This window comes from Bidens hawaiensis, unplaced genomic scaffold, assembly GCF_021521415.1.
Source record: "Bidens hawaiensis isolate Kalapana, Puna unplaced genomic scaffold, B.hawaiensis_p1.1 tig00009451_1, whole genome shotgun sequence".
NCBI lineage: Eukaryota > Viridiplantae > Streptophyta > Magnoliopsida > Asterales > Asteraceae > Bidens > Bidens hawaiensis.
In genome coordinates this window covers 844,692-870,890 of record NW_027491702.1, presented here as the reverse complement: position 1 = coordinate 870,890, position 26,199 = coordinate 844,692, and the positions used below count along the sequence as shown (strand labels likewise).

Genomic DNA, 26,199 nt, shown 5'->3' with positions numbered 1-26,199 from the left:
GTTATATCATTTATTCTTTCCTGAGGGAAGGTTTTGTCAATCATTCCTTCCTTAGGGTCAGTATCCTTCTCAGAACCCTTTCTTTTTCGAGGATTTTTATCCTTTGAACCGATTGGCCTTCCACGTTTTAAACGTTTTTGGGATTCATGAGGTGCATTATTATTATTTTGCTTGCTTGGAATCTCAACTCGAGCTGGAGCATTAGCAGCTGGTATATGAGATTTAGTGACCCTGTTTATATCAGTAAATGCATCAGGTAACTGATTTGCAATTTCTTGTAGATGTATTATTTTTTGAACCTCTGTCTCACTTTGTTTTGATCTTGGGTCTAGGTGTAACAATGATGGTACACACCATGATATATCTCTTTCTTGCTTTTTCATTTCTCCCCCTAATGCTGGGAACATTGTCTCGTTAAAATGACAATCAGCAAAACGTGCTGTAAATACATCACCTGTTAAAGGTTCAAGGTATCTTATGATGGAAGATGTTTCATATCCAACATATATTCCCAACCTTCGTTGGGGACCCATTTTTGTGCGTTGTGTTGGTGCAATAGGAACATACACAGCACAACCAAAAATTCTAAGATGAGAGATATATGGCTCATTTCCATAAACAAGTTGTGTGAGAGAGCATTTATGATTTGCACTTGGTCTCACGCGGATTAATGATCCAGCATGCATAATTGCACGACCCCAAATAGAAACAGGGAGTTTTGTCCTCATTATTAATGGTCTAGCTATTAGCTGTAGGCGTTTGATCAACGACTCGGCTAAGCCATTTTGTGTGTGTACATGAGCAACAGGGTGTTCTACAACAATCCCCATAGACATGCAATAATCATCAAAAGCATGTGATGTAAATTCTCCCGCATTATCAAGCCTTACTCTTTTAATGGTATAATCCGGAAAATGTGCACGTAATTTGATAATTTGAGCAAGGAATTTTGCAAAAGCAACATTACGAGTCGATAATAAAGAGATATTAGACCATCTGCTGGATGCGTCTATTAAGACCATGAAGTATCTAAATGGTCCACATGGTGGATGAATTGGTCCACATATGTCACCTTGAATTCTTTCAAGAAACATTGGTGTTTCTTTATCGACTTTTAATGGCGAAGGCCTTGTAATTAATTTTCCAAGAGAACAAGATGTACATTGAGGCATTTTATCTATTTTATGGATCTTTTGACCTTTCAGTGGATGCCCATGTGTATTTTCAATGATCCTTTTCATCATTGTGGATCCTGGATGGCCTAATCTGTCATGCCATAAGTTTATGATACCAGAATCGCAACAATTTTCTTTGACTGCCATATGTGCTTGAGGCACATTTATATATGTATAATGCAAACCAGAATGGAGCATTGGCAATTTTTCCAATATTTGATCTTTGCTTATGATATGCAAATATTTTTCATTACTAACAGTCCTTGACTGAGTATCATATCCATTATGATATATGTTTCTGAAACTCAACAAATTTCTTGTTGATTTTGGGGAAAATAAAGCATTTTCTATTTTGAGCTTTGTACCATTTGGTAATGCTAAATTAGCTTTTCCCACTCCTTCTATCAAGTTTGTAGGACCTGATATTGTATTGATGATCCCTTTTGTTGGTTTCAGTTTATAAAAATATTTTTTAGATCTAAGTATAGTATGCGTGGCTCCACTATCCGCTATACATATATCTTCTTCATTTGTTTGATCTTGTGCTCCGGTGATTTTCATTTTAAATCTTGAAAAATATTAAGAGAAAAAAAAATAAGTGTATAACGAAGACATATGATATTTTAATAAGAACTTTAATTGAAACACAAGTAGTACATGAAAGAGAAACTACATAATTAAAGATAATGAGAACACACTTAATAATTGCATCTAATTATAGTAGTCAAGCAACTTTGTTTCAAAGTTCCATCCTAAAGTCTTCAACGCTCAGCTCAGCATTGATATTATTAAAGTTATCAACATGGTTCACTTCTTTCTCTTTTCCTTTTAGAGAGGCTTGGTACAGTTCACACAGATGTGGAGCTGTGCGACAAGCCTTTGCCCAGTGGTTTGTACTTCCACATCTAAAACATGAAGTGCCATTGTTTTCGGACCTACCAGCTTCATTCCATTTATTTTGGTGGTTGGAATTGGTATTGTGTGGGACATGATAATTATTGGCTCTCTGGTTACGACCACGACCACGGCCACGACCACGACCGTAAGAGTTATTGTTCCATTTGAATGGATGCTTACGATCATTAAAATGTCTTTTGTCAAAATGACCACGTCCACGTCCACGGCCTAGTCCTCGACTTTGTTCCCATTTATGATCAGAATTTTTATGAGAACTTTTGTGAGCAACATGTGCTTCTGGTATTGCTAATGAACCCGTGGGACGAGATTGATGATTTTTCATCAATAATTCATTATTTTTCTCGGCTACAAGGAGTAATGCATTTAGATCAGAGTATCTCTTAAAATTCTGCAAACGATAATGTGTTTGCAAGTTTATATTTGATGCATGAAACGTGGAGAAAGTTTTCTCTAACTTTTCTTCCTTTGTTACGGGATACCCACAAAATTCTAGCTTTGAACAAATTCGGTATAAAGCAGAGGTGTAATCATTTACCCTCTTAAAATCTTGGAACCTAAGACTATTCCATTCATCTCTAGAAGTAGGAAGTAAAACTTCCTTTAAATGACCGAATCTGCTTTTCAAATCTTCCCATATCATATATGGGTTGTCATAATTAAAATACTCATGCTGTAGTAATTCATCAATATGTTTATGGATGAAAACATCAGCTCTTGCTTTATCCTGGTCAGAGCAATCATTGTATTCTTGGATTGCGTCTAACACATCCATAGATTTTAAATGTCTTTTGACATTTGCTGTCCAAGACATATAATTTTCTCCAGAAATGTTGAGTGCTGGGAATTCGAGTTTTGCTATATTTGACATTTTGTTGCTAAACATAATAGAGCAAATAATAAGATAAATATTAGAATCCATATATATCAATCAACAATGAGATACAATACATTGGTAGAGCTATAAACATATAAAAGAAAAAGAAAATGCCGAAATCTTCAGATGGGAGATTAAAGATTAGAATGAGAAGTGGTATAAGCATTATAGTGACCAACATCAAAACCGGGTGAATCATTTTGAGAATTTTATCTTGGATAAATTTAATAAGAAGAATGTTTGTTGTAAATGAAATGGGGTTAATGATTGGTTATTTATAGTAGAAGTTTATAACCCATTTATAACGGTTATATTACCGTTTATAACGGTAACATTACCGTTTGTGTGTGTGTATATATATAATATATAATATTAATTATTTTAAGGTAAGATAATAAATAAGATATTAAATACAGTTTATTTTATAAAATATATATAATTAGTATGCACGATAATAAGAATAGAATTGTTAGTGTAAATAAATCTAACTTCTAAATGAGATATTAGTGTGTATATATAAATAAAAGTTAGAATAGTTATCAAAATTTAATAACAATGTTTATACACATTATTGCTATTACTCAGTATATTAGTTAGTATATGTATATGCATAGATATATATCTAATGTACATAATTAAAGAAGTGTTTATGATGCTTATGTAGATACCTTTGTGTCTATTACCTTTCTTGGTTAGGATATAAGCGGCTCGTGCTGATAACGTGTTATAATATTACTACAAGATTAGCAATTATTCCTTAAACTTGAAGAGTTGAAGATGACAAAACAAACAAGAACATAAGAGATATACATATATATTTCGTAACTCCTTTTGGTTGTCTGTATCACTTATTGTTACAAATATAAGATATATACACACACTTTACATTCACTATTTGGGGGACATAAGCTAATAATTTGATTGAAGACTTTCACCATCCACATTTTTACCCACACGTTAGTTGAAGACTTTCACATGCAAATGTTTCCATCCATTCACATGGATGTTTTACCCACACGTTAGTTGAAGACTTTCACATGCAAATGTTTCCATCCATTCACATGGATGTTTTACCCACACGTTATAACAATATGTATATATATGTGGCATTATAATTATATGGCCACAATATATAAATAAAAGGTGATAGATGTTGGATTAATTTATATTTCGGGTCACAAGTCGGCGAACCGGGCCTAAGAGGTTTTAACAAGTCGGTTAAAATCTAAGGGGTGTTATGAAATATTCCATATGCTTGGTGGCCAAGTTCACCTTGTTGGCCAAGTTGACCTTGTTGCCCAAGTCAAGTTCACCTTGGTGGCCAAGTTGAGTGGTGACCACATATTATGCTTGGCGACCAAGTTGGGTTACTAGTATAAATAGATGTACAAAGTTAGTGTTAGATACAACACAACAACAACAACAAACACAATAATCACCACCATCACTACCAAAGTTATTGTAATCAGTTTTTTGAGTTAGATTTTCTGGTTATAATATAAGTCGGTTATTTATAAGTTGTGCGTTAATTATCGTTTATCATTCTTGAATTGGTATCAGATCTCGGTTCAAGAACGCGATAATTAACGGCCAACAAAGAAGGTGTCTCGATCGAACAAGTTGGTTTGATTTCCTGAAGAAGTTGTTATCGTGGTTGATCGAACAAGTTGGTTTGATCTCCCAAAGAAGTTGTTGTCATTGTCGATAGCATAGTTCGTTCAGTTGTTTCTTTATTCAAACAAGTTGGGTTTGAGTAGCCATGGGTGACACGACTCCACCGCCGCCGCCAAAGGGGAAAGAGAACGGGCCATCTTCCGTTCAATGTCCAATGTTAACTACAACGAACTATAACGTGTGGGCTATGAGGATGAAAGTAGTCCTAAGAGTTCACAAAGTTTGGGACACCATTAACTCGGGTGTCCCCGATGAAGAAAAAAATGACATGTCTATGGCCTTGTTGTTTCAATCCATACCCGAAACCGTGATCATGCAAATTGGAGATCAAGAAACTGCTAAAGCCATGTGGGATTCGATTAAAACCCGACTCTTTGGTGCCGAACGGGTTAGAGAAGCACGTCTCCAAACCTTGTCAATGGAATTTGACAATATGAAGATGAACGAGTCAGATTCCATAGATAACTTTGCGGGCAAGTTATCGAGCATTGCCTCGAAATCAGCGGCTCTCGGCGAAGTTATAGATGAAGCAAGGTTGGTAAAGAAGTTTCTCAAAAGTCTCCCAATATCGAAGTATATTCAAATGGTTGCTTCGCTTGAGCAAATGTTGGATATCAATAAAACGGGATTTGAAGATGTTGTAGGCCGACTCCGAGCCTATGAGGAGCGAATCCGAGAAGAAGAAATTCAAGGGGGTGACCAAGGTAAACTTTTATTCGGTAAATATGATTCATCAAGTCATAGAAGTTTTGAATCTAATGGGGGACGAGGACGAGGAGGTCGAGGTCGCGGTCGAGGCCGTTTCAATGGCCAATACCGAACCCCTAGTACCGAACGAGGGTCATCAAGTCGGGGAAAAGCAAGGGTGAAGAAAGATCGGTCAAAGATTTTATGTTACCGATGTGACCAGTTTGGTCACTTTGCATCCGGTTGCCCGGACCGAGTTCAAAAGGGTCAAGAAGCAAACAAAACGAAGCCCGTGAAAATTTTGATGATGCAGCGTATATGCATCAAGTTATGTTCTTAAATGAACAAAACCTAATACCAAAGAAATACGAGACCGAGCGGGTCGAAGATGATGTATGGTATTTGGATAATGGGGCAAGTAATCATATGACGGGAAACCGGTCTTATTTTTTAGAGTTAAACGAGAACATAACCGGGAGGGTTAAGTTCGGAGATGGGTCATTTGTTCAAATCAAGGGAAAAGGCTCAATTCTTTTCCAAGGAAAATCGTGTGACCAAGACTTGCTAACCGAGATTTATTACATTCCGGAGTTAAAAAGTAATATAATAAGTCTCGGTCAAGCAACGGAATCCGGATGTGACATTCGGATGAAACACGATCTTCTGACCATGTACGATGAGAACGGGAGGTTACTCATGAAGGTCAAGAGATCCAAAAATCGACTCTACAAAATACGAATGAAAATTTGAGCTCCCGTGTGTTTGCAATCAAAGATTGAAGATGATGCATGGCGTTGGCACGCAAGACTTGGGCACATCAATTTCGAGTTAATGAAATCGATGGCTAAGAAGGATCTTGTACGAGGTTTACCACATGTTGAACACAAAAATCAGTTGTGTGAATCGTGTTTGGTGGCTAAACAAACGAGGCGTTCACTTCCGGCTACATCCTCGTTTAGAGCATCCCAACCTTTGGAGTTATTTCATGGTGACTTGTGCGATCCAATAACCCCATCCACTATCTCGAGTAATAGGTATGTGTTTGTTATTATAGACGATTACTCACGATATATGTGGACATTTTTATTGAAAGAAAAAGGTGAAGCGTTTGAAAGTTTTAAGAGGTTTAAAGCCCTAATTGAGACGGAGGCGGGTTTACCAATGAAAACTCTCCGAACCGATAGAGGAGGAGAATTCACTTCACGTGATTTCAATCGGTTCTATGATGAAAGTGGAATTATTCGGCATTTAACCGCCCCGTACACGCCGCAACAAAATGGCGTGGTAGAAAGGCGAAACAGAACTTTAATGGGGATGGTGCGGAGTATTCTAAAGGCAATGCAGGTACCAAATTATATGTGGGGAGAAGCGGTCCGACATTCAACCTTTTTAATCAATCGGGTCCCAACCCGGACCTTGGTTGATCAAACTCCATATGAACGGTTCAAGAAAAAGAAACCGATTATTGAACACGTTCGAGTATTTGGGTGCATGCGTATGCTAAAGTTGATAGTGTACATCTAAAGAAACTTGATGATAGGTAAAGACAACTCGTTTATCTCGGGTCAGAGACGGGTTCAAAAGCATACCGTCTCTTCAATCCGAACACCCGGAAAATTGTTGTTAGTCGGGACGTTGTGTTTGACGAAAACAAAGGGTGGAACTGAGTAAAGAAAGTCGAGAAGAATGACTATGAGCCGGGTATGTTTTCTATTGTTTGGGGGGGTGCGGTTGACAATGGATCTAGTCAAATCGAACCCACTATTGAAGAAACGTCTAGAAGCAACTCGGGTAGCCCAAGCTCTGAACCTACATCATCGGTTCAACCCGAGTCCAACGACTCAGCCGAACCAAGTCATATAGGGCCTAATTCCTCAACCCGCTCTCAAGTTCAGTCGACGAGTAATGGGTCACAGGTCCATTCGGGTGATAATGAGGCCCAAACGGGTCTAAGACGTTCAACCCGAGTCTCGGTTTTACCAAGAAGATTACAAGAAGATTATTGACTCTGACTATGAGAAATTGCTTCTCACAGCAAGTGGTGAACCGAGTAGCTATTTTGAGGCTAAGTCGAACCAAGAACGGGTTTGAGCTATGAATACCGAGATCAATTTGATAAACAAGAATGAAACATGGAGGTTAGTTGAACTTCCAAATGGTGCAAAATGTATCGGGTTGAAGTGGGTGTTCAAAATCAAACGAAATGCGGATGGAACAATAAACAAGTACAAAGCTCGGTTGGTTGCAAAGGGTTACGTGCAACAACCCGGGATTGACTTTGATGATGTTTTCGCTCCGGTAGCCCGAATCGAGACCGTTTGGCTACTAATCGCGTTGGCTTCATCTAACGGGTGGGAAATCCACCATCTTGATGTAAAGACGACATTTCTACATGGTGAATTGAAAGAAGTTGTGTTCGTTTCTCAACCCGAAGGATACGAGAAAAAAGGCGATGAGGCAAAAGTTTACAAGTTGTCAAAGGCCTTGTACGGGTTAAGGCAAGCTCCCCGAGCTTGGAACACAAAGCTCGATAACATCCTATGAGACATGAAGTTTCAAAAATGTTCCAAGGAACAATCAGTTTACCGAAAGACGGATGGGAAACATTTTTTGATCGTAGCCGTGTATGTGGATGATTTATTTGTGACAGGTACAAGCTCGAGTATAACTTCCGATTTCAAAAGGGGTATGCCGACCAAGTTTGAGATGTCGGATCTCGGGAAGTTGACCTACTATCTCGGAATCGAAGTAGTCCAATAAGAGGACGGGATAGTAATTACACAAGAAGGATACGCCAAAAGGATTCTAAAGAAGACCGGTATGCAAAACTGTAATCCGTCTCAAGTCCCGATGGATCATGGTGTGAAATACTCAAAAGCCGAGAATGAAGTCGAACTCAATGCAACCGAGTATCGAAAGGTAGTGGGTTGCTTACGGTATTTATTACACACTCGTCCGGATATGGCGTACTCTGTGGGTATTGTTAGTCGATATATGCAAAGCCCACGAGAATCTCATGGTATGGAAATACGACACCTATTGAGATACTTAAAGAACACGACGAGTTATGGGATCAAGTACGGGAAGAATGAGTCCAAACGACTTGTCGGGTATAGTGATAGTAGTCACAACATAGATGAGGATGATGGTAGAAGTACCACGGGGCACGTGTTTTATTACGGGCAATCTCCAATTACATGGTGCTCACAAAAGCAAGCGACATTTGCACTCTCATCGTGTGAAGCCGAGAACATGGCGGCTTCAGCAGCTGCATGTCAAGCTGTATGGCTCCGAGAGTTGTTGAGCGAGTTGACTGGAGAAGCATTACAGAAAGTTATGTTGAAAGTTGATAACACGTCTGCAATAGCCCTTGTGAAAAATCCGGTTTTCACAACCGAACAAAGCATATAAAGTCTCGCTTTCATTTTATCCGAGATTGCTACAACAACGGCGAAGTCGATGTTGAGCACATTAGCGGGAAAGAGCAACGAGCCGATATCCTCACTAAAGCACTCGCAAGAATCAAGTTCACGGAGATGCGCGAGTTACTTGGAGTTGAAGACCTTACTAATCCGAATCAGAAATTAGGGGGGTGAATGTTGGATTAATTTCTATTCCGGGTCACAAGTCGGCGAACCGGGCCTAAGAGGTTTTAACAAGTCGGTTAAAGTCTAAGGGGTATTATGAAACATTCCATATGCTTGGTGGCCAAGTTCATCTTGTTGGCCAAGTTGACCTTGTTGCCCAAGTTCACCTTGGTGGCCAAGTTGAGTGGTGATCACATATTATGCTTGGTGATCAAGTTGGGTTACTAGTATAAATAGATGTACAAAGTTAGTGTTAGATACAACACAACAACAACAACAAACACAACAATCACCACCATCACTACAAAAGTTACTGTAATCAGTTTTTTGAGTTATATTTTCTGATTATAATATAAATCGGTTATTTATAAGTTGTGCGTTAATTATCGTTTATCATTCTTAAATAGATAGATACATATATTGCTACCTACCCCCCTCCCCAGGTTGGAGTTTGCTCTTTCCTTTTAGCTTTTCAATATTTGTCCATATTCGAAACACAAACAAAGAGACATGGGAATCTAAATATAAGATTATTTTTAATCTAATCTCCAACATGTGCTTATTTCATCGTCTTGTCTTTTCATAAAATAATTAAACTTACAAATTTACACTGATTAATTTGACAAAGTTAAATTCTTTCTTTTGCTTGATGAGTTTTCATATGTGTTACAATGTAAAGTATTTTAAAACCCAATATACACCCTTTTATGATATAAGCAATTTTGGATGAATCAGTGTAATGCATATGGAAAAAGATACCACCTTTTGCAGGTATATATAGATCTTTTATATATGCAATGAAGTGCACTTTATCTAAATATGAAATTTGATATGAACTTATAAAAAATATCGTTTGATGTAATTAACGTTAAAAAAATGCAACCATGACTAAATGTTACGTAGCCTGTTTTTTATAAAAAAAAATCCATTAAACCAAACTGCAATATGAGTGTGTTACGTGTGTATGTCATTTTCCGTGATTTGGGTAAAATTTGTTAATCGTTATAGTTTTGTTCGATAAGCCCTTTATCAGTTTTAGAAGTTCTTCTGTGTTTAAAAAAACATTCTTTACTACCAAAAATAAATCAGTCTTAACAAAATTTCTAAAGCATAGTTATAAACTTGAATTACAACAACAAATAATAATAATAATAATAAAGTATTTATGACCATGACAATCTAATGAGTCTTACACATTGGAATTTTCTTTTAAGAAATATCAGTATACAAACAAACCATTACAAATTATTTGGTGATGGGATCTTGGACGGGCATGGACACGTGACCCTCATTATTCACAAAAGTGATGTTATATTAATAAGATTTGGTTCATTATTTAACTTGGGATTAATAACAGAAGAGAGAGAAGAAATGACCATTTAACAACCAAAATCTTTTGAAACAATAATCATTTAATAAATAAATAAATAAAATATTCTTTCAAGCATTTCCACTTTAAATAATAATACGTTTTGTCTTCTGAGATGTTTGTTTTAATTTATTTCTGCTTTCTACAGTTACAATTAATTTTTTTATTAAGAAATCTCAATCAGAATCCTACAAGTGGGAGAGTTCAGTTTGTGGTACAACGAATGTCTCTTTTTATTGCTAATAAAATGTGATTTTGTTAGTTAGTACTTAGTATATATGATACTTATATAATAATCAATGGATGAAACGGGTCAAATAAAAATGATTTTGATCCATTACACAATTGTGGTGCAAGACATTATAATGTGCTAAATATTTGAATTGAATCATCATCAACAAATTAATGGAACTAGAATTGGAATATCAGAATGGTAAATGCAACATCGTATCGAAACACAAGTCGTAGATTTGAAAACGTGCGTATATAAACCGACAGTGATAGCATAATATATGTTTCTACAAGTATGGGCCGACATCTTTTGTTGATTGGAAGTTTCATTGAAAAAAGTATATTAAGATACAAAAGACATGTGAGAGTTATGACCCTACGTTTCATGAGGTGTTGGTTCAATGACCACAACCTACAAACTTGCATTATCAAACTATATATCAATCACTTCTCTTATAATTGTAACTGATCAACTGAATCATTTGGCTTCTACTGATAATTGCATGTATCTATTCACGATAGGTTACTTTCACATACCCACAAGATCATAAAAAAGATTCACTTTAACCATAAAATAAAATGATAAGCATTGACAAATACTTGTATTGCATTTTTAGTTCCTTGTAACCTTGGAACTTTATATGTATGAGAGAATGACATCAACTTGGAAATCTTTGCTTTATGAATTTGGTTACAACTTTGTTGAATACACTTTTCGCTCTCGATTTCACTGTTTTGGTTAAAGGCCTCAACGGGGGTGTCGCTTGTGATGCCATAAAGCGACCTATACATAAAGTGACTAATACATAGAGGACATAGTTCGTAATTTATTCTTAATTTTATATGGCCATCTCCAATTTGAACAATTGAACCAAAGCACACTCGCTGATCAAAGGATCGTAACTACGTAATCATGGCATTTTCAAATAACACAATCCCAGACCTTAAACACCCACTTAGTTAAACTTATACCTTGTATAATACACAGCAGTTTAATCAAATAGCATAAACTTCGTGGCATCTAAAAAAGGTTCTTGATACACAAAAACCAACCAATCAAATATATCCACAGATAATGGGTCGACCCTTGTCGTTGATCGAATGATGTAGGAAGTGGCAGTGTCTCGATGGTTACCATAAAATACTCCTCTGCAAAGAAAATGAATTTGCCAATACAAGTACATGGATAATTGGGCTTTCCGATCATGCCAAATACCTGAAGACATTAGGGTTCTCCTTGTCTCTTTCCAAGTATTCTCTTGTGAGTTGTGATCAGATCTTCAATCCTCTTCTTGATTGCTTTAAAATCAGGCTGCACATTAAAAACTCTATATTAATAAAAACACCACCTTTAAAAACTCTATATTAATAAAAACAAAGCTCAAAATTAAGGCAACGATCATTTAAGGTAAGCTTAATAGACAACAAGACAAAAAATACAACTCATAAAATTGTTAAGATGAGTAAATAGCAAACCTTGAACATGCGGCCTAGCTGCTCTACGCACTCGGAGACTAGCTGTTGGTGATTAAGAGTTTTTCTAGACTTCATTATACGCACAATAGCAGCATCTATTGCATATCTCCGGTCCTTGTCTTCATCTTCCACAACCTTTTTCCTCTCATCCACAGGTGGCAAAGGAATCTGATAAATCAACTCTCACAATTATTAAAAACAAAAGAAAAAAAATTAAAATAAACAGATATGGCAAGTTGTTAAGTGGGACACGCACCCTGATCCTCCTCATCCTATCCGTGAACTTTGAATTAAACTGAAAATAATCAGTGTCCGAAACAGTTCTTGAGGCTGGCTCCTTGGTGAGAATTTTATACTTAGCACAAGATAGCGACTGGAGTAACCTAACCACGTCCTCATCAGCAAGATTTAACTGTGTCTTTATTTCTGAAAAACTGTCTATCTGAACCATTGAACAGTAGGAGAGCTGCTGCCTGAAAACGAAAACAAGAGAACTAATGCATAGCTGGGAGTGTATAATATGAAAAACAAAACTACAAAAGGATTTACAACTGTTTTTTTGTCTAATTTGTGAACATGAGTATTACACCCTTACACTCAAGTTTTACCTGGTAGGTTCCCAAAATCAGCTCTATGGTTTTCTGATCAAATTTACCGTTCACATTGCATGTCCCCAAAGAATAGATCCATGTGCGCTTTCTGTGCTTGGTTTTAGTCTGATAGAACTCCTTAAATACTTCAACACATTTCACCTAAACCCAAATGAACATTAAGTACCTTTTAAATATCCAACTGTGCATCAATCAATATTTCAGAAGCAGATTACCATCTATATAGGTAAGCTAAGATCAGAAGATTTATAACTCGGCCAGAAACCCATAGTCAAAACCGTGACAGTCAAGTCAATACCAGGATTGACTAAAGGATTATTGGAAAGGTGCTCATTAAACTGGCTGTGATTCTCCTTTGCCAATGCCAAATCTGTTACCTGTGAGCAATGACCAAAGTTTGTCAAGACAAACAAAAACATCATCCACATGACCAAAGGTGGCAAAATAGTCATGTTGGGAAACAAGTATAGATTTGGGTTAAAACGAGGCCAAGTTCAGCATGTTTCTGTCTGGTAAACTAGACTACCCGTTCAAACAAAACATAACTCAAATCGACCCATCTATAGGTAAATAGGTCAAAAGTTGCAACCACTAGATGACACAAAGTCAGTCAATTAATTACCATGCCCTCCATTTTTGAAGTGAACTGCCCACCACATTGTTGCTTTAGCTTTGAAAGGATTAGCCTTTCATGATCATCATTAGCACTCTTATCAAAAAGTAAACGCCGGGAAAGTTTTTTTCTGCAAACACATTGAAAAAATGAATTTAATTTATCTTAAATTTCAATGTTACACCAATTCTGAAGATTATTAAAAAACGATGATGACCTGAAAAATTCTGCAAAAAGGTCTTTATCACTAATGTAAGCGAGGAGCTTAACCACCTGGAAAAAGAAAAGGCATGTCAACACAACGAAATGTAAGAATGATATGACAGCAAAACAAAACTAAAAGAAGGATTAAAGGGTATGCCTTATCCAAGGTTTCCTCAATAGCTTCATCACTTAATTTCTCACTACCTCCCTTTTTAAGGATATTGTCGCAATATGAAGCCAGCAGCTCAGCACTAGAAGAACCAGCCACAACTTTATTGCAAAAAACCTCAAAAGCCTCTTTCAGAGCCTAAAGAACAATTAAAAACAGGGTAAAACTTTGCTAACAGAAAACACGTATAAGCTAGGCAGCGAAATACGAGACTGGCCTTGTGAAATAGCGTGTGATTCGAGAAACAATCAGTAACATATGCCAAAAAATTGTCATGCAACTCAATTACTTTCCTGACAAACGCCTGAAAAGTCGACCACTTTAGTTCGTAAGTAATCACCTAAAGCCATATGTATTTTTTTCTACTGAATTATAAATTGAGAATATTACCTGCTCCTGTGGACCACCAGCATTATCCGCCTATGGTAAAGCAAACACAAACAGAAATTTAACAATTACCATAAAGGAGTATTCAAAAATTTACAAGAATGTTGTGGCAAGATGGGCTGGTTCAGGGTTTAAAATTAGTTCTGACTGCTTCTCTTTTAGCTGATTTTTTTATGACTTAACCCATTAAAAAGTACTCACAATCGTGACCACTATGACATGTACCACTTTAAATTGTCTTTCTAAACATCAATGTGCTCACAGTTCACCTATGCTTTGAAAATCTCATTTTCTTTTTACTTAAAAAATTCTTATAATGGTAAACCTTAAAATGAACAACTACAAAGTAGCATGTTAAATATCACAAATTATGCTGGTAAATAAACTGAATTAGCTGTTAGTGTCATGAAAAATCTAGAACTGATTACAGTACCACCAAGAATATGAAGAGAGCCAAACTAATATGAGAAAACAGGCTGGCAGATACTAAAGGTGACTATTTTGACCCAATCACCCAATCATATACAAATGTGTCATTTAGTCGGATTTTATCTCAATAAGATTGAAAGGGTTGAGCAGGTCAAATGGTTTTGTAATCATACCTAACACATTAATTATTTACAACAAAAGAATTAAAAAAATAACAGAAGCTGTGTGGTTTGGCTCAACCCGACCTGAACTAAAAAAAATGCTCATTTTAACCTAAACCCATTTTGACTTGATACCTGTTAGGATTAAACTCACACACGAAACCGAACACACACACGAAAGCAATAAACGAACACGAGGATTTAACGTGGTTCGGTCTAAACTGACCTACGTCCACGGGTGGCGACTAGGTATATCTTTATTGAGTGACCTAATATTACAAGTACATAATGTTGTTTATATAGAGACTGAACTAGGGTTAGTAAATTATTATGCAAGAAATCTAAACCGGGCCGGGCCCGACCGCCCACACCCGTCTCCTCTTTTGACTTCATATAATAAACCGGGCCAACAAGGCCTGCGAACCCAACAATCTCCCACTCGGAGGCCTTGAGTACTCTCGTCTGCACTCCTGATTGTACTTCTGTAATCTGAACATTAAACTTCTTCTAGTTGCCACCGCCTTCTCATCAATTAACCTGAATGCCCGTTGAAGCTCCCCAGAGCTCCAACACGTCAGTCATGGCTGAAACTGCCCCTGACCCGTTCTCTGTCCCTACCGGCTCCCACTGTAACGAACTACCGGATCCTGAGATAACCTGAGAACAAACACTCTCCATATTCAGCAAGTAATTCATTGGAGAGACTTTTACAGCTGGAATACTGGTTTTCTTAATCCACTGTCGACCTGGAACTGTAACTGAAACACGACCTGTGCTCCCACTGTCACGATGTCCCCCAACTGATTTAACCTTCCTAGCTCGTTCATCCTGAATCTTCACTTTGGCTCTGGGTTTGTTACTTGCAAAACGAACCTTCTTCTGCCCACGAGATTCTGTGAACCGGATTTTGTCTTTCACCAAAACTGGATCCACTCCTTTCGATGACATGCCGACCATATACAATGAACCCATTTTCTTGCCACGAGCAACAACGAGATTCCCTTTGACTACTTTCCACTGCCCATTCCCGAACTTAACATCGTGCCCCTGGTCATCCAACTGCCCAACTGAAATCAAACGTTTCTTCAAACTTGGAATAACCCTCACGTCTTTCAAAGTCCAAGAAGTACCGGCTGAAGTTATCAAATCAACGTCTCCCATACCCGTAACCTCTAAAATATCATCATTCGCTAGTCGAACCTTTCCAAAATCCCCAAATTTAAGATTCTTCATCGTTTCACTACAGTGAGTGGCATGAAACGATGCACCAGAATCCATCACCCAAGCATCAACGCTACTCTCAACACTACAAACCAAAGCCTCATCACTACTGACCCCGTCATCTGTGTCGTCTTCTGTAACGTTCACCTCTTTCTTACCATTCGGACACTGATTCCTGAAGTGTCCTTTCTCTTTACAACCCCAACATTCAATATCCTTACGAGTCTTAGACTGACTCCTCTTCCTGCTCCCACTGCCTCGCTGTTTTCCCCTACCTCTACCTTCTGTGACTAGCATATTGCCTGATGATTCACCTGAACTTCTGCGTCTTGAATCTTCTCCCAGAATCAGATCTCAAATCCCATCGAAAGTAATATTTGTAGACGAACTACAAACTGCAGTCACTGTTTGCGACCAACTGTCGGGCAAAGAGGATAATAACAAGAGGCCTTGAACTTCATCATCAAACTTAATGTCAACTGACACTAAGCAGGACAAGATCGAATTAAGATTATTGATATGAGTTGTAACTGACCCACCCTCTTTCATTCTTGTTGTCACTAGCTCTCGGATAAGATAGACTTTATTCGCTGCCGAAGGCTTCTCATACATGTTGGATAGTGCGTCCATCATACCACGGGCTGTGGTTTCTTTCATGACGTTAAACGCCACATCTTCCGACAACGACAATGTAATACAAGCCCTAGCTTTCTTGTCTAACTTCTTCCAATCTGCTTCTGACAACTTTTCTGGTTTTTCATCCTCAAACACTACATCCAAGTCTTTCTGACAAAGTAGTGCCTCAATCTGCATCTTCCACCAACCGAACTTCTGTCCGTCAAACTTCTGTATCGAAACCTTTCCGTCTTCTGCCATAACAATGACTAAAAAACGAAAAACTGGATAAAAAACAGAGACAGACACAGCAACACAAGCCTGAACTTAACAACTGTTCTACTGAACTCTGTTAAAAATCAACCTATTTAAACCGCAGCGGAAATACGAACTGTAAATCAGAAAACAGAAACTTTAACCGAAACGATAAAACCTGACAAACGCGGTTGGCACTGGTTCTCCGTTTCTTTAAACGACTTCTTCTGATTGACAACGGTTCTTCAATAAAAATAGGATCTTGATTCAACTATTCTTGGCTCGTATTTTGCAACTATGATCTTGACCCAATATTATTTATGGGCTAAACTACCCAAACTTTGGTCCACACAATTAATCAAATTAGGGCCTGCTGCCCTTATAATTTAAAAGCCCAAAAAAACTGATCTGGTCTAACTCCTAAGCCCAAACACAACTTCAATTGAACGTGGCTAAATGAAAATAAATATGTGGTTCAAACAAAAAACTAGGTCAACCCTTATCTTGATGGCGGCTGTGGACACTATGGTATTTCACCAAACTCAATTGTTTATTCTTCTTCAGTAACCCGTCGACTACAACGACGAACAAGTCTAGAAACAGTAAAGAAAAAATATCGACGGAACTGCCGATTTATTTATTTTTCTTTCTTTTTACTCCGATCGGCGGTTGGTAGCGGCGGTACACGTTGGTGATGCGGTGGACCTGCTTTCGAACAGTAACAAAACCTTCAATCGACGACGGAAACCCTAACGGCGATCGGAAAACCGTAGGCGGCGGCGGAACCCTAGCGCAGTAGGGTGGCGGCGGCTGGATGGTTTGGCGGCGACTCGGCTGGTTCAACGTGTTCTTCGCGTGATCTGAACCTAAGCTCTAGATACCACTTGTTAGGATTAAACTCACACACGAAACCGAACACACACACGAAAGCAATAAACGAACACGAGGATTTAACGTGGTTCGGTCTAAACTGACCTACGTCCACGGGTGGCAACTAGGTATATCTTTATTGAGTGACCTAATATTACAAGTACATAATGTTGTTTATATAGAGACTGAACTAGGGTTAGTAAATTATTATGCAAGAAATCTAAACCGGGCCGGGCCCGACCGCCCACACCCGTCTCCTCTTTTGACTTCATATAATAAACCGGGCCAACAAGGCCTACGAACCCAACAATACCCAATCAGTCAACCCTAGCAGTTGTTATGTAATTCAAGCTCAATTAAACCGTGATTACTGCCTACCTTGTTATTTGCAGCATCTTCAGCCTGTTGAACTAAGGCCATTCCTTCAGCGGTAACATGCTGGCACCCCAAAAAATAACAAAGTGTCAGCACTATAATCAAAAGTATGCAGACTACTTATGAGCGAAATAATACCTGCTTGAACATATTAGCAACGGGATCCAGCCCTTTGGGAATTTTAGAGAAAAGCCTATACATCCTTGAGAGATCATCCACCTGTTTAAAAAAATTATGAATTTGATAAATAAACTGATATTAGCCCTGCTTGCGGTGCGCACATATGATGTATATATGTGTGAACCCTCGGGTGGGCAAAAGTGAAATTGCACTAATTTTGACGTTATTTTACTAATCTCGTGAAAATAACGTTAAAAGTGACGGACGGTTAATCAGGCATCATGTAGTGGCGTTGATAGCTGAAAGATAAGGGTACATGCACCGATCAGCCGGTGTCCCGATGATTGAGTGCTATGTGCCTTATGTCCAAGGCTTGATGCAAAACTACTATCGAGCCGGGGGTCTCACCGGAAGCAGCCTCTCTATCCCTATGGGGTAGAGGTAAGGCTGCCTACATCTTACCCTCCTCAGACCCTACCATAGCTTTGCTATTGGTGGGATATACTGAGTACGATGATGATGATGATGATGATGATATAAATAAACTGATATGATGCTCGATGGCAAAGGCAAACCCTTAACGTGAAAATCACTATACCTTATCGTCTCGAAGCAAGGTACGGCATCCAGAATGCTCTTTTTCTAGCAATTGACTACTATATACGACCAGCAACTCATTTTGCACATTCTATGAAAGAAAAAAAAAGCAAAGTATAGATAAGATTTAAGTATGAAACAGCAATGTCATAAGTCATAACTGAAGTAATAACATGTGATTATAAATGAAATACATAATTTCTCTTATTAATTTAAGAAACCAAAATGTTTCTAGAAATTCTGTGTGCTAAAGAACATATATAATATGATCTCCTACAACTAGTCGATTAAATGTAAAGATATCATGAAAACTACAACTGGGATAGAAAATTAACATGTAAGACCAATCACTGTATTCTTGTCATTATTCTGGTGGATATAACCCTGCAATATATACGCTCCAAATTTTTTAAACTTCAACATTCATCAAAAAAACTAACCTCTAAGAGCTTTGGTTCGCTGCTTGTATGCAAATAGTTTGAGACTCTATCTTTCTCCTTCTTCAAACAATCCTCAGCCTGTGTTCCACAATAGAAGTCCAACAAATAATAAGAAACTAATACATAACATGGTAAACATAATAACAGTGACAAGGTAGCCAGCAGTAATTATCATTAATAGATATGGTATAAAGACAAAGAGGCGAGACAGATAATAGTCAAAAAGAGTCAATTTAAGTGTTAAGCTAACCTTGGTCCAACAAATAAGATAAACTAATACATAATATGATAAACATACTAACACTGACAAGGTAGTCAGCAGTAACTATTATCAGTAAATATGGTGAAAAGGGCAAGTCAAAAAAGAGTCAATTTCAGTGTTAAGCCACCCTCTAAAGCCGTTTCATACAATTTTTTTCATAAAAAAATAGCAATAGCATGCTAAATAACAAAAGATTATTTAGTCTTTATGAAAGTGATTCAGTAAATTACCAACTTTTACAAATCTTGATATACTCCAAATGACTTTCAACCCGTTTCACCAATCTGACCCATTTAACCCACAGTTTTTTATTTCATAAGAGAAAATAGCAAAAGCATGCTAAAAACAGAAGATAATTTAGTCTTTTATTAAAGTGATTCAGTGAATTACCAACTTTTACAAATTTGAATATACTCCAAATGACTTTCAATCCATTTCACCAATCTGACCCATTTAACCCGTCACCTTCTTAGTTAAATGCTTATGATTAATCCATTAGTTATGAAAACATAGCCAAGACAGACCCAATTAAAGTAAACGGGTCAAAATCCCCTACCTCTAATCGACAATGATAATAGCAAAGACGACAACAAAAGCTTTAAAAGAATTGTACCTTCAACATGTAATCGGGACAAGAATCTTCCACAATCCAGTTAGAAGCTTTTCGAGAATAATAAGCAGCAGAATCAGCAAGCATATGATTTTCAAAATCATTAATATAGCAATCCATTTGTCCCATCCCGATCTCAACATATATACCAAGAACATTTTTTAATAATGCCCTATCAATCTGCTCTCCTTCTCGTTCTTTATCAATCTGGATCACAACAATTATTAATATCAATTTCACATGACAGACAAAGAAATTGCTGCCTGAATAACATATAACTTACAAGGGCAATAACAGCATCTCTAGCTTTACCCTTAGTCTCCTCATAAACCTGTATGAAACATCATTAGCCAAAAAAAAAGAACAAAACACCAGAACCTGTAAGGAAATATGCTCAAGTAACTAAATTAAATACTAACCGAATCACGAAAACAAGTTAGACCAACTTCATGTAGGGCAGGTAGGGACCTCCGAGTAATAAAATACCGATCAAGATAGTGGAAAAAGCGTGAAAGCCACCTGACCATTATTTTATGATTTGACCATCGTTTCACAAGCTCCCGTAACATGAATTCGTCATGCTTCTCTCTTAACGACGGCAGCACCTTAAAAACGAAGTCAAAAGCAGCCATGAGAAAAGATAGCAAAAATATGTAAGCTATGTTTACATGTGGGTACATACGCTTTACCCAAAAATCCTTAAAAGACTTGGGGAAATATTTATATAATACTGTAATATGATATGATTAACTGATTTATATGGCAGTTTATCAATTAGATGGCAAAAGAGACAAAATCCAGATTTGCCAAAGTACAACCTGAACCGTGAATCTTTTAAATTTAACATCTATGATAATCACCTTGTCATTTTCAGTAGTAAAAGAAACATGACGTGCACAGTAGTTTGAGCTAATGAAGTAGAGACTACACATAGCTGTCTATTAACTACCACTCACTGTATGGTATGCATGATTTTTACTGATGTATTATTTTCATATTTACATCACAATTCACATGCTCTGATTTACAAATAAATAGCCACTTATACTGAACTCAAAACAACATGAATAAAGGGTTTACCGTTGATCTAATATACTCTTCAAAGGCTTCCCTGTATTTTTCATACAGCTGTTGAGAATAGTCATGAGGAGGCTTTTGAGTGCACATGTTATAGATAGTGCTGCAAGAGAAAATAGAGCAAGTCAGAATCTTTTTCAACTAATAAAAATTAAAAAAATAAAACAAATATGAGGGTAAATAAAGATACGTGTATAGCATCATGTATTCTTCAGAAGTAAATTGTTCCGGTTGTCCTTCCAAGATTTTCTTGAACTTCTGTATCCCAGTCTGCATAAAATTCCAACCGTCGTCCAATTCCACTGTCTTGATATTAGACATCGTCATTGTGACGGTAAACCTTCCTTCAGCAAAGTAGAAGCCGAACGAGAAAAACTGATTCATCAAAAAAAACTCAAGGTCAGACTAGAATACGAGTATAGAAAATTCGTATGTACAATCTGCCGGCATTTACTTGCAGATGAAGGAAGACATCTCAATAAACATTAATAATTTTCATAAATGAATACATACATATTTCACTGGTCAATGCACACAACATGTAGTTAGCACATCATCAGCACCATAAGTGAGCATACTCTTAAACAAATTATTAAAGTCTCAATTGATGTGAAAATTAATAATTTCCTAAACAATTATGAGCAAAACAAATCAATACAATTATCAAAGTCAAACCCTAGTTTACTACCTGACATGTATTTTCTTAAACAATATGTATGTATGAGAGGCAAGTACATCAATTAAGCCTAGCAATTACAATCAGACAACAAAAATCCCCAAAAATGAAATCGAAAGACGTTTTACGATCAATCAGAAGTGTGAAATCGAATAATAATAATAGCGTGGAATCGTAAATAAAGCAAGTGAAAAGAGTAATCATAAGAACCTGCTGTAACAATCAATCAAAATCAGCGATTAGATTAGGAGGATTAGGGTTTGTGTTTGTGTTTGTGTTTGTGGTGGAAGAAGCAAATAATCAAACTGCCAAGCCGGACTCCACCTTTGTTTTATTTTTTACAAAACTTATCCTTTTTTATATATATTAGACTAAATTATAGTTTTGGTATACATGGTTTATCTAAAATTATATTTTCCACATGGTAACGGTTTTGATATATTCTCTCTTGGAGCTACTATTGCCGTGGGTGAGAAACAATAGATATCAAGATGGGTCGGGTTTGAATCTTGAAGCCCGAACAACAATCTGGTTAAGATTTATGGATATGTTGGCGGGTGGGACTGTTTGGCCCCTGATGACCGTGGCTATAATTATAGGTCAGAGATGGCTAGAATGCAAAACGAGCTTACTCAGTATCAGGAACGTGAATGGTTTGTGGTGGCGGGATAGGTGAAGGTGACGTGAGAATTGTGATTCGATGGTCAAAGATGGGTCTTTCAGTGATCGATAATTTGTGAGAGTTTTGGGAGCAAAATAGAAACAAATGAAAACAATACGTTTGAAGGTAGTAGACCATTAGCAAAATTTCAACATTTTGATTAATTAGAAAACAACTATCAAACGTATAAAGTGAACTAAACGCAATTAAATTCTTTTCAAATACTTAAAACACTGTCAATAAAAAAAATTTGCCTATGACTTCATCATTTTTATAGATTTTATAGTAAAAGTCCACTTAAATACCACAATTGAATTATCATTGAGCTAAATACGTGTTGAGAAATTTAAACTAGTGATAGTCATGTTTTTAAGTTCAAATTGAAATAGCTTTAAATGACTATTAAAAAAATTAATAAATTGATTGAGTTTAATAATTAAACTTTATTTTTGGTTTGGTTATTTACCATTGTTACCTTCAGTTTTTATTTAGCTTTAAACATGAATTTTATACTCGGAACTTAAATCCTAACCAAACAACTAAATCATTTTCAACCTCATTCTAAAACTCATCAAACAAAAATAACCCCCATAAGATTAAACAAAGTTACAAAGAAGGTAACAATGTTGATATTGCAACAATCACAGCACAAGGTTTCTTTTTACAAAAAAGGGGATGTAGAAGCACCATTAGAATACAAAATTTGGTGCATACGGCTTTTGTACTTCGTGTTCTCCGATGCAGAATTAAGTTTATTTGGTTTTAAAGGGTCTGTGAGGCCTGTTAAAAATTGGGTTGCCTACTAATTCTTTAGCAGACGGACGCCGAACAGGATCAGGGTCCAACATTGCCTGCAACAACAGATTGATGAATACATGGTTCAATAAAAACACACCATCAAGAATAAAGCATACAAAAAATAGCCACTTTAACATGTAAATCGAGAAATTAGTAGTACCTTAAGTATATTCTGAAACTGTACCGAATGACCAGGAAGAAGAGGAAGTTTTCCTTCCCTGAGATTTTGAAAATAGGGTCCAGAATCTGGCAATGTTGAACCCCTTATGATTTCATAAATAGTAGCTCCAAGAGAGAATATATCAACTTTGTCTAGATGATCATAGTTATCATTCAAGATTTCTTGTGGCATGTATCTTGCATCACCTTCATCAATCGGTAAACTCCCATCAAGAAGACTTGCACAGCCAAAATCACCAAGCTTGTAAACACCATTCTTCACATATATGTTTTCAGGTTTCACATCTAAGTGAACTATCCCTTTTTCATGTATAGATTGCAATGCCTTGGCTATCTGTAACCAACACCATAATTGTTATAACTGACCTTAGAGACTTTATGTAACAAAACTTAACCATGAGTGGTATAAAGCGTACTAACCTGATGCATTACTTCCAACACTTCACCTTCTGAACATATTTTAGACGAATGGTTGGTAGATATATTGTGATCACAGAGTTCCATTTGAATGTATAATTGCTCATTTTCAAACCAAGAAGTATTATATCCAACAATGTTTTCATGATACCCTGCATTTCATTTAAGAATTTTTTTTTTCAATATAGAATAAATTAAATAAAAATAGACAACTGAGATAAAATGTTTCCAAATTACTCACCTAATGCAGCTAAAGCTTGAACTTCCATCAAAGCCTTTTGCCTGTAAAATTGCCCCAAATCAATACAAAAACATTAACTATGTGAATACATAAACCAGTATAGATAGAGATATATATATATATATATATATATCCATATTGAAGCAACATTGTCCTAAAGTAAGACAAATGAAATACCTTTCAGTCTCCTGATATAACTTTCTGGTACTGCATTTGACAGCATACATGCAACCATCAATTCTCTTCAAAACTTTAAATACCCGACTGAAGTTTCCAGAGCCAATTTGCTGTAAGAGAGAAAATCAGTTTCGAAAACTATAGGTGGCACACTTTAAAAAAAATAGTAAGGCAATGGTAACATCTTTTTTTTACCTCTATTTCATGAAAATCTGTTCGATAGCGAGAAAGACCATCACCACCAAGTGCAGCAGGAAAGAAAACTGCTGATTCAAAAGTAGACTAAACAGTTAGAGAAAACAGCCTTCCAAACTCCTAACTTGTTCAGTAAAAGTATACATATCATCCACAAGTGTTTGAGTTCTGATAAAACTTTGTAAAACTTTTGTGGTACTTCAAACAAGTTCAGATGTATCTACCTGCACACTTTGATCTGCGGTCTCCAAATGGATCGACATCATTTCCTGAATCATCCTTAATGTAAGGGTTCTTCATACAAGGTGGAGGCATTACCCGACAACGTAATGCCACAGCAGATTGGGAAACATAGCCCTGCTTGTTTATGCTGGGTTCAGTTATTGGTTCATTATCAGTTTCAGCTTCTTCTGGTATACCACCTCCCAATTCCATAAGTGTTGCTGCGATGAAAAATGGTTAGCACATTAAATTGCAAACATAACAAAACTAAGAGACATGAAAATTCTAGAGCTGCTTGAAACCGTTAAACAAATGCATATGAGAATTCTAAAGCCACTTAAAAGAGTTAATAAATCAACCAGCAAACTAACCTTCTCTTTGCCTTTTGCTTCTAACAGACTTCATCTTTTCTGGTGATTTTGGACATGGCAGCTCTTCCAGCTATTAAAATAAACAAATATCGTATCAACTGCAAAAACCAAAAACTCCAAATGGAAATAGCTTGTATGTAACATCTACCATTATTACCTTATTAAACCCTGTAGTGACAGGCAAAGGTGGAACTTCTGGAGTAATGTAGTCTGGCGTGCTGCACCCAAACAGCCATCAATATATTCAGTTCCACAATAAACCACACATTTATCCAATAATAATATAAAAAAAAGATGCCAATGTTAGGTCACTAGAACTATCCAACTCTAAACTTAAGCTACATCGGATATAATTTGTACTCCTTCAGCTATTGCAAAGAGCTATAAACTAACCATGCCATCACAAGTAGTCATATTTGTAACAAAAATAGCACAGTCACTATAATTTTAAACAAAACTTCACCTATAGATTATGCCACTTAACAATAAGAACATCTATCCATAACTAGACCTATCCAACTCTAAATTAAGCTACATCAGATATAATGTGTACTCCTTCAGCTATCATAATTAGCGACAAACTAACTATGGCATCAAACCTGGTAGTTTAATCTACTTACGTAGTCAATTTTGTAACATTTATAACGCATACACTCATAAATTATGGTTAAACAAAAAAGTCACTTATAAATTATGTCACTCGACAATAAGAACGAATATCCATAACTAGACCTATCCAAGTATAACATTAAGCCACAGTTCATATAACTTGTAGTCCTTCAGCTATTGAAAAACCTATAAACTAATTATGCATCAAACCTAGTAGTTCAGCATATAGTAGTAATCAATTTTGTAACAGTATATTTGCAGTACTCCTAACTGAGTTAACAGTAAGAGCAAATATTGATAATAAGTGTACAGTAAACCTTAAAAAGTTAAAATAAATAATAATTACCAGAAGAAATCCTGACTGAGAATATAATCCTTGTCATCTCCATTAGCAGCATCGGTGGCGTCAAAATCCAACACCGTGGCCGACGGAAACAACGAGGACGGAGCCGATTCCAAGGCATCGTGAGAGACGTCATCGAGCAGACTCTGGAATCGCGAAGAATTAGTGTTGTTGACCTGAGGCTTGAAAGTGATTTGACCTAATTTGACCGAGAGATGACCTGTGAGTGAGCCTTTCATGAGGTTGTTTGCTTGCTTTCCGTTACTCCTTCTCCTCTTTACGGCTGTGCTTGTGCTCTTCAT

General features: G+C 36.7%; 2 protein-coding genes and 2 pseudogenes across 3 annotated transcripts; 2 read left to right on the top strand and 2 right to left on the bottom strand.

Moving 5' to 3' along the window:
* Positions 1–4,726: 4,726 nt before the first annotated feature.
* On the top strand, positions 4,727–6,078 carry LOC143532543 (uncharacterized). Its single transcript, XM_077027570.1, has 2 exons — positions 4,727–5,114; positions 5,552–6,078. The coding sequence occupies exons 1-2, from the start codon at positions 4,727–4,729 to the stop codon at positions 6,076–6,078; spliced, it is 915 nt and encodes a 304-aa protein (XP_076883685.1).
* Positions 6,079–8,178: 2,100 nt separating this feature from the next.
* Positions 8,179–8,739, top strand: LOC143532542 (secreted RxLR effector protein 161 pseudogene; annotated as a pseudogene).
* Positions 8,740–11,413: 2,674 nt separating this feature from the next.
* LOC143532551 (cullin-1-like) lies at positions 11,414–22,033 on the bottom strand (annotated as a pseudogene). The gene is made up of 20 exons (XR_013135195.1): positions 21,894–22,033; positions 21,198–21,382; positions 21,011–21,110; positions 20,350–20,535; positions 20,214–20,261; positions 19,934–20,137; positions 19,059–19,136; positions 18,620–18,709; positions 18,040–18,120; positions 17,905–17,964; positions 13,979–14,008; positions 13,806–13,892; positions 13,577–13,726; positions 13,433–13,488; positions 13,225–13,345; positions 12,818–12,979; positions 12,600–12,743; positions 12,248–12,464; positions 11,992–12,159; positions 11,414–11,827 (listed from the first exon to the last, which is right to left on the bottom strand). The product of XR_013135195.1 is annotated as a cullin-1-like (transcript).
* A 913-nt stretch (positions 22,034–22,946) lies between these two features.
* Positions 22,947–26,199, bottom strand: LOC143532550 (wee1-like protein kinase). Its single transcript, XM_077027576.1, has 10 exons — positions 25,901–26,199; positions 25,103–25,163; positions 24,946–25,015; positions 24,577–24,795; positions 24,353–24,420; positions 24,158–24,267; positions 23,981–24,021; positions 23,743–23,891; positions 23,303–23,656; positions 22,947–23,195 (listed from the first exon to the last, which is right to left on the bottom strand). Exons 1-10 carry the CDS (start codon positions 26,197–26,199, stop codon positions 23,097–23,099), a joined length of 1,470 nt encoding a protein of 489 aa, XP_076883691.1. The 3' UTR covers positions 22,947–23,096.